This window comes from Varanus komodoensis, unplaced genomic scaffold (genome assembly GCF_004798865.1).
Source record: "Varanus komodoensis strain SLA01 unplaced genomic scaffold, ASM479886v1 scaffold38, whole genome shotgun sequence".
NCBI lineage: Eukaryota > Metazoa > Chordata > Lepidosauria > Squamata > Varanidae > Varanus > Varanus komodoensis.
This window is the reverse complement of record NW_025335909.1, coordinates 7039673-7054346: the sequence shown is the minus strand read 5'-3', so window position 1 is coordinate 7054346 and position 14674 is coordinate 7039673. Positions and strand designations below refer to the sequence as shown.

General features: G+C 45.4%; 1 protein-coding gene across 5 annotated transcripts; it reads right to left on the bottom strand.

Annotated features, from left to right (window-relative positions):
* Nucleotides 1–2377: 2377 nt before the first annotated feature.
* On the bottom strand, nucleotides 2378–13120 carry ANAPC7 (anaphase promoting complex subunit 7). 5 transcript variants are annotated; one of them, XM_044440750.1, is made up of 11 exons: nucleotides 12963–13120; nucleotides 11387–11573; nucleotides 10680–10799; nucleotides 10295–10406; nucleotides 9675–9828; nucleotides 8825–8967; nucleotides 8156–8273; nucleotides 7000–7196; nucleotides 6255–6479; nucleotides 5261–5411; nucleotides 2378–4396 (listed from the first exon to the last, which is right to left on the bottom strand). In XM_044440750.1, exons 1-11 carry the CDS (start codon nucleotides 13061–13063, stop codon nucleotides 4207–4209), a joined length of 1698 nt encoding a protein of 565 aa, XP_044296685.1. In that variant the 5' UTR covers nucleotides 13064–13120; the 3' UTR covers nucleotides 2378–4206. The 5 variants fall into 5 exon arrangements, with proteins under 5 accessions (XP_044296685.1, XP_044296689.1, XP_044296688.1 ...); XM_044440754.1 differs by having other exon boundaries at nucleotides 11387–11551; nucleotides 12963–13078; XM_044440753.1 differs by lacking the exon at nucleotides 12963–13120 and adding an exon at nucleotides 12258–12948.
* Between the last annotated feature and the right edge of the window lie 1554 nt (nucleotides 13121–14674).

Below are 14674 nucleotides of genomic sequence, written 5' to 3'. Positions count from 1 at the left end.
AGTAATCAGAAGCCCTTTTTCAGATGCCCACCTTCAGAAATTAAGGCAGAGGAGTCCTGGAAATGGGACTTTTTCAATGGTTGCATACTAAATGTAGACCACTTCCTATGGGAAGATTCATTTGGCACTGTCTGCTTTTAGGCACTTACATTTGTCTTATTCTTTGAGCATTAGGTGGCAGTTAATTTTTCATAGACATCTTATTACTTTTTAAACTGCTTTTGGTTTGTTCTTTTTTCATCGAAGATTTGAGGCCTTTGAATTGTGGTGCTGGAGAAGACTCCTGTGAGTCCCTTGGACCACAAGGCGATCAAACTGGTCAGTCCTAGAGGAGGTCAACCCTGACTGCTCTTTAGAAGGCCAGATACTTAAACTCAAATACTTTGGCCACCTAATGAGAAGGAAGGACTCCCTGGAGAAGAGCCTAATGCTGGGAACAATAGATGGCAAAAGCAGAAGGGGACGGCAGAGGATGAGGTGGCTGGATGGGGTCACTGGGGGCGGTGGGTGTGAGCTTAGGTGGACTCCGGGGGATGGCGGAGGACAGGAAGGCCTGGAGGAATGTTGTCCATGGGGTTGCGATGGGTCGGACATGACTTCGCGACTACCAACAACAAATTGCTAGTATCTGTTGCTTTAGTGTATTGTTATAGCTTATGACGTGTTGTTTTCTAATTAAGTGTAAGCAGTACTGTGTACTACTGTTTTAGCAAAAGCCCCTGAAAGTATAAATACTGTATATTAAAAACATGATACCTCACAGAAAAAGTGTCTCTTTTGTTTGGAGGAAGAGAGCCAGTAATTCACATTTTCTTGCCCTGGACTGTAATTTTTTCAGCTTGTTATTGTTGTATCATGATTGCTGTTTTTTTAAAGCTGCAATGCTCAGGGGGTTCCAGGGTAAGTGCATGACTCACCCCCTTATTAAAAATATGCTTAAAATAAAAAGGCTGCTTTTTCTGCAACAAGAGGATGTCTTTTTCAGGGAGCATTAAGGCCCTCTTTGCCTGGGTGCTGAAGGCAGAAAGGGAGGCTGGCAGTAATTTTAACGATGGCTTTCATGGTATAAACATCCGTCACCAGCTGCAGTTAAATTTCCAATGCTCCTTCCGCACAGAGCATTAAAGAGTGATTAAATTCATCATTAGTAGCAATGGAGGTGGTTAGTCCAAAGACATTAGGAGCAAATGAGTAGAGGAAATAACATTCCCACCAGAACTGCAGAGTTTTGACAGAATATTAGCTACCCTGGCTGGTTCCAAAGGGTTTAATGAATCTAAGAGTCAAGACCCATTTTCATCATAAAGTGCAGCTGGCTGTAGTTCCATTAACAGGTTCTAAGAGCAGACCCACAGCCAGTAAAATGGGGAGCGGGCTAGTGATGTAGTTTTGGAGCTTTTGCGCTTCTTGCTCAGTATCTATATCCTCTATCAACTTGACAGAAGTCAAAATAGTTGAATTTTCTCATGGTGGTGGGGGTGCTTCCCCCATTCCTCTTGCTACTACGTAAATGGTATATGAAAAGCAGTCTTGCTAGCATAGCCTTCCCCTTGGCCAGCTTTTCCTTTTCCTTTTTAGAGAAATTGATGAAATACTCCTTCCCCCCCATCCCAGATTCTGTATCTTCTCCCTTCTTTTGCTCTCTCAGACAATATAGAAAGGCTAACAGAACTGCATTTCCTCACATTAATCAATCCCCTCCCACCAACACCAAGCTGTAAGAGCCCTGGGACAACATGTTTCTGCCTTAACATGACCAAAGTAAAGAAATGGCTTTGTATAAATAACGGTATGGTGGATATTAAACACCTAGGAAATAGAAATAGCTAGAAACTGATGGATAAAAGTGATCTTGACAGTGCTGTGATCCTTGTCGGAAGCTTAAAGTATCTTTCCCCCAGCGATGCCCACTTGGGATCACATTGTCCCAGTGCAATTAATAGCAGTGATAGGGAGCAGTCTGCAGGGAAAGTGGGTGAGATTCCTGGAGCTTGTAGGCCACATGAAGGGGAGAGAGGGGCTGCATGAGGACTTGCAGGTTCCCACCCTTGAGTCACATGCCCCAATGAAGGGTTCCCCTTTGGGAGTAAGTAATTTTGAAACAGAGATACCTGAATAACACCCATGCACATGTAAAGTCAGTGTCTCCAGTTGACTGAAATGCTGTATGTTTTTGCCTGCAGCAATTTTAAGAGCAAGTGTGGTGTCACAGCTAAAAGCACGAACTGGGAAACTTCATGTTCAAATCTTGCCTTAACCATATGTTCATTCTACCCTTAGTTTTATGAAGAGTGCTAACTGCATAAACAATGTTAAGCACTGAAAAAATTAACTTAGCAGGCCACGATCTAAACCACATAAATGAGTTGAACCCAAAGATGGTTAAGACATTTTATTTCAGCAGCTTCTATTTTCAAAGCAGTTTGTGAAACAACACAGGGTGTCTGCTGTTCAAAGAGGAAATGAAACAATTATACTGCCCAGCCGATAACCTTCATCTGAAACCAATCTTCTCCTGGGAACCTGGCCCTTCCATACATCATGTTCAGGAAGTTTTTGCAAAGCTATTATCTGTTGTTAAGTATGAAAACCCTAATTAAACCCGTCACTAACTCTGACCTCTGTTAGTGGGGTAAAGAGCTACAACCTATCCATTGGTCCTCTTCTATAGCCATCTAGCGAACTAACAAGGGACTCTGACTGGGACACATTTCAGCTTGCTCTGTTTGTTTAATAGAGTTTGTGACTGTAATGTTGGTATTCCACTCAACACAGATGCAAAATAATAACTGCAGCTAAAGTTTGCTTCAGCTCGTTTCCCATCTCCCATCAAATGCCGTCACTTGCACACAATTCTAGCACCCAATGATGGCCAAAAATGGAAAGAAAGAACAAAGCAAACCCAGCCTCTTCAGTTCTGAAATGATATCTATGACTGCTAAAAGCATTCCACAGCATGAGGGAAAAAACCTCCAAAACTGTGCAGAATAAACTATGTCCAGGAAGGAAAGCAGAATTCTATTTCCAGTGGAGAGAGACAACAAGCAACTGGAAGAGCAACATCGTTCTTCCCTATTCAACCTGTTATGTAACACTGGGGCCAGAGGGACAACTAGTCTTTACGCTAATAGAAGTTAACAGAGGAGTCAAGACAGATGAAGGAAAGAAGATGCCCTTCTTTTTAGTGTTTTGTAACAAAACCCAAAACACTTCTGTTCCTCATGCAATAGGTTTCAATGAGGCACACAGGGAAACCTGCGTTTGAATTGTGATTTGAAAAAATCTATCTAATGCAAGCAAATCAAGGTCCAAAATATTAGCAAGGCTGTGTTTAATAGTGAGCTATGCAGGTTTAGAGATACTGTTAATTAATATTTATGTGGATACTGTGCTATAAATTTGATATCAATAGGATATGGTTAATTGGCGTTCGAGCTTTTCAATAGCTCTACTTTCCTCAGGGCAGCTCGATCTCACCTTTTCCAGTATACTGGCTTAAAAGGAGCAAGAACTGCAATTATTTCATGTACCACTGTTTTATCATCTAGACCTCTATGGGAACTGATCAGCTATAAAGCTGCCCCTCAATCAGATGCCTGAAGTGGCTGGCTTTCATTTAAGAGCAGGCACATTAAGTGCTCTACACAAAACACAGGGGAGGGTTGGGAAAGGGTTGGGAGGAAATTTACTGCCCCTCCGAGAACCTCCCACAGGTCTGTGGAGGAGTTCATGCATTTGAAGATACTGTGCAGGCTTTGTGAATAAAGCCCCCTTTCATAAAAGGATATAAAAGCAGCCTACATTTATCCACTGCTGGGGATCAGGCATAATTAACTTGCCCTATGATTCTGACATCATTTTAGTCTTTAGCAAATGTTTGAGAAATGCTGTATAATACTTCAAAGCTCCTAATTTTGGAAACAAGATCTCACCCTTGCTGTTTGACACTGATGCCTGCCCACTACCAAACTATCAAAGTGGCTTAGCCATCGCATTAAATAAAGAGCACCGAGAACATAATGCAAAAAAAAAAAAAAAAAGAACCAGAGTTTTTTTTTAATCTTCTCAGTTGGTTTGGATCATTCTTCAGCCCAGTTTTGGCAGTGGCACAAACGGGCCTTGAAAACCTTCATACCAGGGAGAAGCAGGTGGATATCCTGAGTCAACCCATCAAGCACGACAATTCTTGGTCATCTCAGGGCCATCTCACTGCATGCCAAACCACTGTTCCTGATCAGCCCACTGGGCTGCCTCACTGTCACTGCCTTCAAGATCCCCTTCCTCTCCACTTCCTTCCATGTCGTCCACATCCTCCTCCTGAGTAGCATCTGTAGGACTCTCCTCCTTTTCCATTTTCTGCATTCCCTCCAGTGACTTCTGATCATTGGGATCCAAACTGGAAGAAAAAAAAATATCCTGAATGGGGCTGCAGGAGAAACAAACAAACCAACTTGTCTCCTTTTTCAGTTTTCTAGTTTCTTGACCATGTTTCTGAGACATGCAGCCTTCCCTGCTTTGCTCCCAAGAGGAAGGCTGAGCCAACCCTCACATGCCAAGGAGTAAATATCTCATGTGCAGCCGGTCCACATAGTTACGGAGATCTTGCAGAGTTCAGCTTCTGAATACAGTTGGCTTAACCCTATGAACTTTCTGACTGCACAGAAGTATAGCTTTTCAACTTTCACAAAGGACAATGCAGAGATAGACAGAACAATCTTCAGATAAGCACACCAGGCATCTTAAGATAGCTTAGTCTCACTGAAGTCTACGCAACTAAACCTTTCCAGGGCCATAAAGAACTATGATATGCATTTTGGGGGGAAAAAGATGATACAATTCTGCTTGGGGTTTTTGTTTAGATAAGTACACTCGAATACCACCTGATTTTTTTTTTACTGCACCATGGCATGATTTTATTTCACACACAGATCAGGGATAAATGCAGCAACATCAATTTCCTTAGATCATAAAAAGAGGTTTAGGGCACAGTTCTAAGGCCTCCAATCTCAGAAGCTTCTGAGTAGCACATATTCTGCCAGGCTGCTGCCAGGAGTGATGAAATCAATTCTCAGTGCTTCGTCTTCCTTTTATTATTTTTTCCTGAGCCTGTCTGGAAGAGTTCAGCTCCCCGAGGCAGGGCTGGATAAGTCACAGGATGGAGCGTATCTTAGTTGCTCTTCTTCCATCCCACTCTCCGGAATACTCCCTTTTTAGGAGTTATAACTCATCACCATCACAGCAACAGTTCCCAGAATATTACCTGAGAGCAATGCTATACTGGTCCATGGCTTCTTGATACTCATTAACTGCCACAAGGAAGTCTCCTAACATGCGATGGAGAATGCAGTCACTTTGGTTGGCTAGGGCATTCCTCAGCAAAGCGATCCCCTCTTCATATTTCTGCTCTCTATCTGTCAACAAGATTTTAAGCTATTTAATGCTGGGACTTGCACCCAATTAAATTGTAACAATTAATTGCACGAGTCCTCATGCCAATATGCAGAGTTGAAGATGTTCACAAGAGATCCCATTCTCTTTTGGTTTTAGACGGTGCTTGGTGTGTGGTGCACCCATGTATGATCTCAGAAGCAGCCTTCCTTTCTGTGTGTGAGCGAAAAGACTGTTTTTGGGAGTATTTGTGTTCAATTATATATAAAGGAATCTGCTGCCTGATTAAATTAGGGGCACCTTTAGAAAGAAAATTTAAACGAAATTGTTTTCTATACAGGCTTAGATAGAAAGAGGTGCTACAATTTGCAGCTTTTAGCAGCCAGCAATGCGTTGGACTGCACCCTAAACCAGACTTCTCTGCTCCAGTGTGTTAGACTGCAACTCCCTGGGTCATGATGGTTGGGGGATAATGGGGTTTGTAGTGCAACACATCTGGAGGATGTCAGATTGGGGAAGGCTAGACTAAACACTACAGTCTGAATTTACATGTGTCTCCTTGCTAAATGACATCAGGGAAGCTCAGTATGTAATGAGTCATTTTAAAGGGCTATTTCCAGTTCAATGGCAAATTCTTCCACAAAATAAACAGACAGGCAAGGAGATTAAAGAGTTGGCAGACCACACAAAAATGGGAATGGGAGGGAGAATGTTGTATGGCTACAATTTGGGGAGGGAATTGCTAACTTTCATCAGCTTGGGAATCAGATGGGGCAATTTGCAATGGAGAGGATGAATGCAGAGGAAGAAACATGTTGTCAACATAACACATAAAAGGAACACAAAAAGCGAGGAAACAGACTTACTGAGAAGCTCTGCCTTTTTCACCACCGCCTTGATGTAATCAGGGCGCTGCGTCAATGCTTTGTCCAGCAATGTTTTTGCCTTCTCCTGTGCAACAGGATCTTCCAGACAAACAGTGGCCAAGAGAGTAAGAGTCTGTGCGTTGGCTCCCAGGGTTTTGTACACATTGTTAGCCATAACTGTGGCTTCACGGAGACCATTGGATGCCAAGTAACATTCAATGAGGCCTGAAGGTCAAAGAGGCCAATGTCATTTTTTGTAGAAGGAAACCGAGTTCCGCATTTCAGAACTGTTAAGAGCAACTAGCAGGAGAATTACCTGTTTCACTGGGCAAAGAATTTAGCACAGTGGGTTGGAAGTTTAAAACTCTAGGGAGGGTACCTGGCATGTAAGAAAGCAGGCACCTCAGTGGTGAGATTCAGTGGCTGATCTATAGCAGCCCTCTCCAACTGTGTGCCCTCCAGATTATGTTGGACCACAGTCCCCATCCTCCTCACACAGTACAGCCAATTGGGAGGGGCTGTTGCTCAAGGACAGAACATACGATTTATGTGAGAGGGTTCTAGGTTTAATTTCCAGCTTCTCCGGGTGCAGCTGGAAAAGCTCTCCTGAAACCCTGGAGAGCTGGACTAGGTGAACTGGGGCACACCTCTGGATGGCACCAGGCTGGGAAAGGCAGCCCTATGGGGGCGTTCACTCCACTAGATTTGGCATGGCCGGCTTCGAGCGTTCACCCGTTTTACCCACCTTCATAGCAGTCCAGCCGGCAAGGCGCGAGTCTTATTGCTTCGCGGAAGTGTATGATGGCCTCCTGCACCCTCCCCATGTTCCGAAGAGCAGCGCCTTTCAGAAGCAGAGCCTGCACACTGTTGCTATTCAGCTGAATGGCTTTGGCTCCTAAATACAAGGCACGGGAGTAGCGCTTGCTGTAGAAACTGTGACACCTGCAAGAGGAGGAGAATGGCCGTTAATATGTTCAACCTTCCCTCCATGTCCGCTATTAGAAGGTGCTTGGGGAGCTCATCAGTCAACGCAGGATGCATTCTCTCATGATCGAGGAGGACGGCCAGGGCACATTGGCTAAGTAGGAAGGGGCTTTTCTGACAGAGCCCCAAAGCACTTTGGGGCTCAAGCCTTGCCCACCTCGTCAGCCTGAGACGATACCCTAACGATCTCTTCCACGTGCATTTCCTACTCCTTATTCTCCAACTCCTATATTTTCCCATCCCCGTCACTGCTCTTGATGGGCAGAAATTCTTTTTGTCCATCAAATAAGGGATATGGAATTCCCCTGCTAGAGGCAGAATGGTCTATTCCCATTAAAAATGAAAATTTTAACATCCTGAAATGAAATCCATTTGTCATTGCTGTCTCAAAATTATGAAACAGCTGAAAAAAGAAATCCCTCTTCTGCTTGAGCCTACCAGTTTTTAAGATTCCCCAATACAGTATTTTTCTTTAAAAGAAAGATGCTGAAGACTTCTGTAATTTTTATGTATTATTTTATTAATGAACTCCCTCAAACAGCACTGCTAAGAAGGAAAAGCTACTAGACTAAAAAATTTGTGTTAATTCTCTGTGACAGAATTTTATTTCAGACAGATTAACCTTGAAATCCCCAGATATTTGCAGATTCATCAGCTCTTAGCAGTTCAGCAGTAGCAAACGGTGGCTCAGAAGCAGTGTATCTTGGAGACTCCTGGACATTTCACATAAAGCGTAAGTCAAACTCCCACAGACTTTGGTGGCTCGAGACTTATCTGCCTGATACTAATTCATTTGCCCTGAACCTAAGACTATTTGAAGAGCAAGCAACTCAGGAGTATTCAACATTTGCTTTGATGGATTCAGCCTCAAGAACATTCAATGTGAGGAGGGAAGGCAACAAGAAACAGTCAATTACCCTGAAACCACCCAAGGCTCTGCATGCTGATCAGAAATATTGAAGAGACGGCAGCCTAGATTCTCTACATCTTCCAGGCGGCCATCGCGGGCTAACAAGTAACCATACACGTCCATCCCTGAAGACAAAGAATTAAAAAACTAGCTATCCAGAACAACAACAACAAGACACGGTATAGTGGTTAGAGGAGATCCAGGTTCTAGTCCCCACTCGGGCACAAAGTCAAGTGTGACCCTGGGCCAGTCACTGACTCTCCACGTAATCTATCTCACAGCATTGTCCTAAGGATAAAATTGAGAGAAGGACAACCATTATATAATGCTATTAATGCATCAACTGTTAATCACTTATTTTTTCCTTCAGCCAATTAGGAATGTCTCCCTCTGGGGTTTAATCATCTCTCTGATCTTAGTAAGCATAAGGACAGGCAGAAAAGAGCTCTCTGCCTAATTTGTCTTAGCTTTTTCTTTAACCTTAACAATGTTAAAAAAAACGAACAAACTATTCCGCTGAAGTGCAGACTACAATCCTATATACGCTTATTTGGGAATATATCCCACTGAATTCAATGGGGCTGGCTTCTGAATAGATAGGCATAGGAATGCACTGAAAATTGGATCAAGAATGCAAAGGTTTCTAGAAAGTCCTCCATCTTTTCCAGAGACTTACCTTTTATTAAATAGGGATCCAACATTTGTGCCTGTTCGAATTTTAGAATTGCATTTTTATTATCACCAGCTCTGAAATACAGATCTGCTAAACTCCCCAGTATATCCACGTTGTCCCTCAGAAGTGACTTTTTCTCCAGAGAACTTTTGAGGAAGGAACAAATTGAAAAAATAAGCTCATTAATACTGTAACAGTAAGATTAAAAATAGCCTCCCCAAGTATGTGTCTACTTATTAAATGAATTTATATCCCATCCTTCTATAAAAAAAGGAAAAAGAAAAGGAATATCTTTTTCATTTGAGAATGCAAACTGGTGCCATCATGTCTTTAACCTCAACAGCTACAGCCAGGACATCATCTTCCGTACAAAGAAACTGAAGCAGAGGGAGTGAGAGGGCATGATTCATATGTAACCAGAGAGAAGGTGGCATGAGCTTCAGATGATGGTTCCTTTCACTGTGGAGCATCTCAAAAAGAATCTTGAGATCGCACAAACACTTTCGGCATATTGACATGTTTGCCACATCAGAGATGGAGCTTTACATCAACAGTAACTTGTTTCTAGGTCAGTTTGGAGTCCAAAGACTACAGATGGTCTTGCCAGTCCTTGGAAGGAGCCAGTATAAAAACAGTACGGCCTGATCTGTTCTGCCAGGAGGCTGCCACGTGTAGCAAGATGCGCCCTGTTTATGGAGTGTTAACTTATGAGGAGTTAAACATCTGGAAAAAAAAACTTAGTATGGTAAATGGCTTGCTTGAAAGAGCAAACAGCCTTTTCTACCAAGCCAAACCAGCCACCAGGCAAAATACTCCTCACGAAAGCTGTTCCGCGTTTGTCCTGGATACTTGCCAGATGGTGTTGATGGCTCTGGTGTTGTCGCCCGTATGCACAAAGGCGTATGCTTTGATCCACACTGAGAGCCAATCCAAGTTGGGGATACTCTGGATCACATTCATCGTCATGGATGCCACTTCTGCACCTTTCACGGAGAGGGATAACAAACCTGGAAGGGAAGCGACACTTCCTGTGACTACCATTTGGGCAAAATATGCTCAGCAGAGTGAAGCAAATTATGGGCTCAGAGATCAACAATAAGACACGCCGGCTAAAGACGAAGAGTGCAATTTGGGGCCCTCCAGACATTTTGGCCTATAGTTCCAGTCAGTCTTAGCTAGTGCAGTTAGCACTGGCAGATGATGGGGACTATAGGCCAAACTATCCGGGGGAGGGGAGGGCACGAGCTCCCCACTTCCTGGCAGGAGTGATCCAACCATGCAGGTACCTGGATTGTGCAATGCCATCTATCAGACCAGGTGCCAATTCCTGTAGCCCAGTAGCACCTATGCATGAGCAGGCCTTAATCTGTATTTGTCACTTTCCCATGTTAAGAATATTTACCAACATTTCTCAGCTATGTCTTTTCTGCCCTGCAAGAAAACAATGTACACAGTAGGAAGAAAAGCAGCTACCCAAGATGGCATCAAGGGCGAGTGGGCACTGCCTCAGCACTTCCTTGTAACTTGTCACGGAGGAGCGTTCCTGGCCTGCCTTCTTGTACAAGTTTGCCAGCATCATGTTAATCTGTAACCCACAGAAATACAAAGAGAAAATGAACACGAGGAAACTTTAGTGTGATCGCAAGACATCATACTTTGCATGGAGGAAGAGCCTTGGATTTGCTTGTCTGAACTGCAACTCTTTGGGCCTACAATGACCCTATTTTTACCTTTACCCAAAAAGCTGGGGACTGCTGGCAACCAAAGGTTGCTGAAGGAATTCTCTCAAAGAATGATCTTCACCTCCAGCCAGAGTCTCCTGAGAAAATCTAACTTGCTTTGTTAGCCAAGAGCCTACCTTTGGGGTCCTCTGCCTTGAAGGGATTCCATCCAGTATCGCAATGGCATCTTTGTCTTGCTTCAACATGGTATAGCACTCAGCCATTTTGTATTTCACTTCAATTTCAGAAGGCAGACACTAAAAAAATATAATAGCCCAAGGAGACAACTTTTTAATAGTTTGGCAGCTTGGAACACAGAGAACAGAAAGACCAAGGGCTTTTGCCAGTTGGGTGGTATACAAATGTAATAAATAAAGATACAACTTTTAACAATGGGGTTTAAAGGAGCTGCTTTGTAGTATGTTAAACCTTGGCCGAACCACCCAGGACTGCCTTTCCTGACTCCGGGAAGTTCTCCACATTCCTCTCAGGCTGAAGCCATTCCCTGCTTTCCTTTCCGGACACAGCCAAGGTGCAAGAGACTGGCTCTGGGCAGCCCACGCAATGAGCAAACTCACACTCAGGGAAGTGGGCTCAAAGGGCCAGATTGTGTGTGCACTGCCGCCACTTTAAATTTAGATCTTCTGATCAGCCTGATCAGATGGTGTTTTGCGATAGGCAAACCTGTACACTATTCACACAGAGCAATCCAGAGTGTGAGTTTTCATAAGGTACACAAGAGCACAAAAAATTAAATATGAAATCATTTCAGTAACAAGTAATCAACAGCCAACGCAGCACCCATTGGCCTTATTGGCGGGGCCAACATTTCAAATATGAGTACCTGGCTCTGAGGAGCAGACGCCGCATTCCCAGTCGAAGGTCTGACTTTCGACGTTTTGCTCAGTGCTTTCTTCTGCTGCAAAGCCATGGTGTACTTACTGACGGCATTTCTGTACTCCTTGTCATGGAAGAGAGAGTCTGCATGATACACAAGGAGCTGATACTTCTGCGAGGGGGAAAACAACTCGCTGTAAGAAACACAAGCCAGACAGGCATCAACTGATTGCACAAGTAACCTGAATCCAACAGGGAATAAAATTTTGTCCTTGGTCCTAGATCATCCAACAAGCTCGAGGTCTTATATACAGTCTCTCCACTTTTCTATAGGCCTTGTTAGTCTGTTGCAACAAACCCATCAGTGTCTCGGGGAACCTAAAACTTTAAGCAGATCTCCAACAGTTATCGTAGTGTGTGCACCACGGTACTTTAGATGTTGCGACTGCAGCTCCTATCATCCCTGGACACTGGTTATGCTGGCTGAGGCTGATAGGAGTTTGAATCCAACAACATCTGGAAGTCCACAAGTGCTCCTGCCCTGTATTGAATAAACTTAATTCATGCAAATTTATGCTGGAATAATCCATTTGCACAGGATGACACCATAAAACTCTTCAAATGCATGGGATGCCATCCTATAGGTCTTTACTGGGATGCGACTTGAACCATGTCTGATAAAGTTTACATCCAGGGAACTGGGAACGAGCAACTGCACAACCTTAGCATATTTACTGCAGCTGAAACTTTGGGGGCCTGGAGACCATTTCATTAGATGCAGGAAGGATTATCCTCAGTGCCCAAGTATTTAAAGGTAGTCAAGAGGGGAGAAATGCAGCCAAATGTCCCAGATATGCAAACAAAACAAGTTTATTTACAGCTTATGTGAACCTCTTCGACCGTTTTATCCTCACAACAACCCTGTGACGTTAGGTCGGGAGTCAGTGACTGGCCCAGCATCATCCAGAGAGCATCACAGGGGGCAGGAGAGTGGAACCCAGATCATCCCACACTCTTATTAAGCCACACTGGCTCTCCAGCCTCCGCATGCATCGTCAGGCAGTTACACAATCTCCTTTCCATTTCATTTTCACAACAACCCTGCGAGGTAGGTTAGACTAAGAGTTTTGGACTGCTTCAAAGGCACGATCATGTGCTTCCTGGACAAGTGGGGAACTGAACCCACGTCTCTTGAATGTGAATCACAAAGCCAATATTCACACAAATATTTACTGGAACCTAACACACTCCTTCCAGCTCAGCTCCACGAGGCATTTCGGCATTACGGAAAGAAAGATTTGGCCTGGGCGACTCGGGTTCAAATCCGTGCTTTGGCGAGAGAAGCTGGTGGGCTGTTTTAGGCTAGCTTTCTCCAATCAGCCACCCTCTAGATGGGTCGACTACAGCCCCCATATGCCGGGGACTGTAGTCCAACGCCTCCGGGGGGTGTCCTGTTGGAGAAGGCTGCTCTGGCTCGATCACGCCCTCCTCCTCATTCTGGCCTTCCTCTCAAGGCTGTTGTGCGGTAACATGGCTGGGCGGGCGACCCGCGGCGGCGTCACGCCACCGGCCGCCCCACTCACTGGTTGTGGCCGCTCATGGTGAGCAGGAGCCCGCTGAGGAGCCGCACGTTGGAGTGCAGGCCGGCGGCCGCCATCTCCCGCACGTGGTCCACCACGCTCATGGCCGCGGGCGCGAAGCCGGGCAAGGCGGCGGCCGAGAGGGAGAAGCGCGAAGGAGGCGGCGGCCACAGGCTCGCCCGCCCGCAGGAGCTCCAAAATGGCGCCTCTCCGAGGGGTCCTCACGGGGCAGGCGGCCATGACACCCGCGGGAAGAGGCGCCGCTCGCCGGCCGGCCCGCCGTTCACCGCTCCGCGGCGCCCCAGGTGCGGCATTCTTTCCGGCTCCGGCGCTGTCGTCGGGCCTCGGGTATCTTTCTTGTTTTGCTTTGTTTCGGAAAAAGATGCATTCCTGTTCCTCATAAAGGCAAGATTATTTTTTTACAATCAGGCAGTGGCGTGGACACCCCGGTATACAACTGGAGGAGGGCGGAGCAAGCAAAGACGCGGTGTGCGCGTGCGCGGGGCGGGCATGGGTGGAGAGGCGGGTTTTTTGCCTGCATGTCCTATGAGCCCTCAGCGTTGGCTGTGGTGGCTGGGGCTGATGGGATCCAGTGCTCACGGCTACGCTGGCGGAGGAAGAGGAAGTCTGTGGTTCAAAATGAATTCTCAGTGAGCGGGGGACCAGCGAGTGCCGCTTTTGATATCGTTCCGCAGGGCTAGTCAGCGTCCGACCCGGCGGATTTTTGGCCTGCCACTCCCGCCAGGCCTCGTCAGTGCAGTCCGTGGTGAAGCGAGAGGAGCTGAAGTCAGAAAGGCCAGAGGAGCGCGAGGTGCCCATCTTTATTAGACAGTGATGGCTTCCTTCTCCAGTCCAAAGGACTAACGACGATTAAGGCAAGCATCTTCCATATTAAAGTTGCCATCATATGTACATGTTTACTTAGAGTAAGTCCCATGAGATCTGAATGGATGCCCCGTGAACAAGTACGGGTTAGATACAGGAAGACTTAGCCATATTTAGAGGAGACACATTTCACTGGACCTTAAATGAATGGAACATTACACATGGTTGTAGAGTATTTATGAGCAGAAATAGGCGTGAAAGCCACATAAAGCCAGAACATCAATATAAGCATGTGTGACAACAGCATCACCCTCTTGCCCCCAGACAAATTAAGAGGTTTTCACCTGGTGGTGAAAAGTCAGCACCTGGAGGGCCTTTCCAGGGCAGATGTCCCAGGGAGAACATGACCAGCGCTGTCCTTGATCAGGTCCTGTGGGCCATCCAGGCTGGCATCATGTTCCCACCATGGCTAAGTGGATGTTCCCAGGAAGCCTACAAGCAGAATAGAAGCAGAACACCCTCCTCATGTTCCCGAGCAGCTGTTCTGAGACACACTGCTTCTGTGACCCAGGGTGACACTAGTAGCCATGGTTATCCTCATCCTCCCTGAATCAGTCTAATCCCCTTTTAAATCTATCATTGCCACATTCTCTGCTAGGAAATAGCTGAACAGTGTAGCATGTGAAGAAGATAAACCCGGGGAGGACTTTTTCTGTTTGCATCTGATATTTTCTGGAGTCAGCAAGTCCAGTTCTACCTGTGCTGGACTATGAGAGGGGAATGGGTCTTCTTATCAGCCCAATGGCATCAAGAAGTGTTGGGGTACAGCTCCCTTTACTCTCAATCAACATGGCCAGTTCCTTGTCTGTTCAAAAACCCCATGTGCTAGA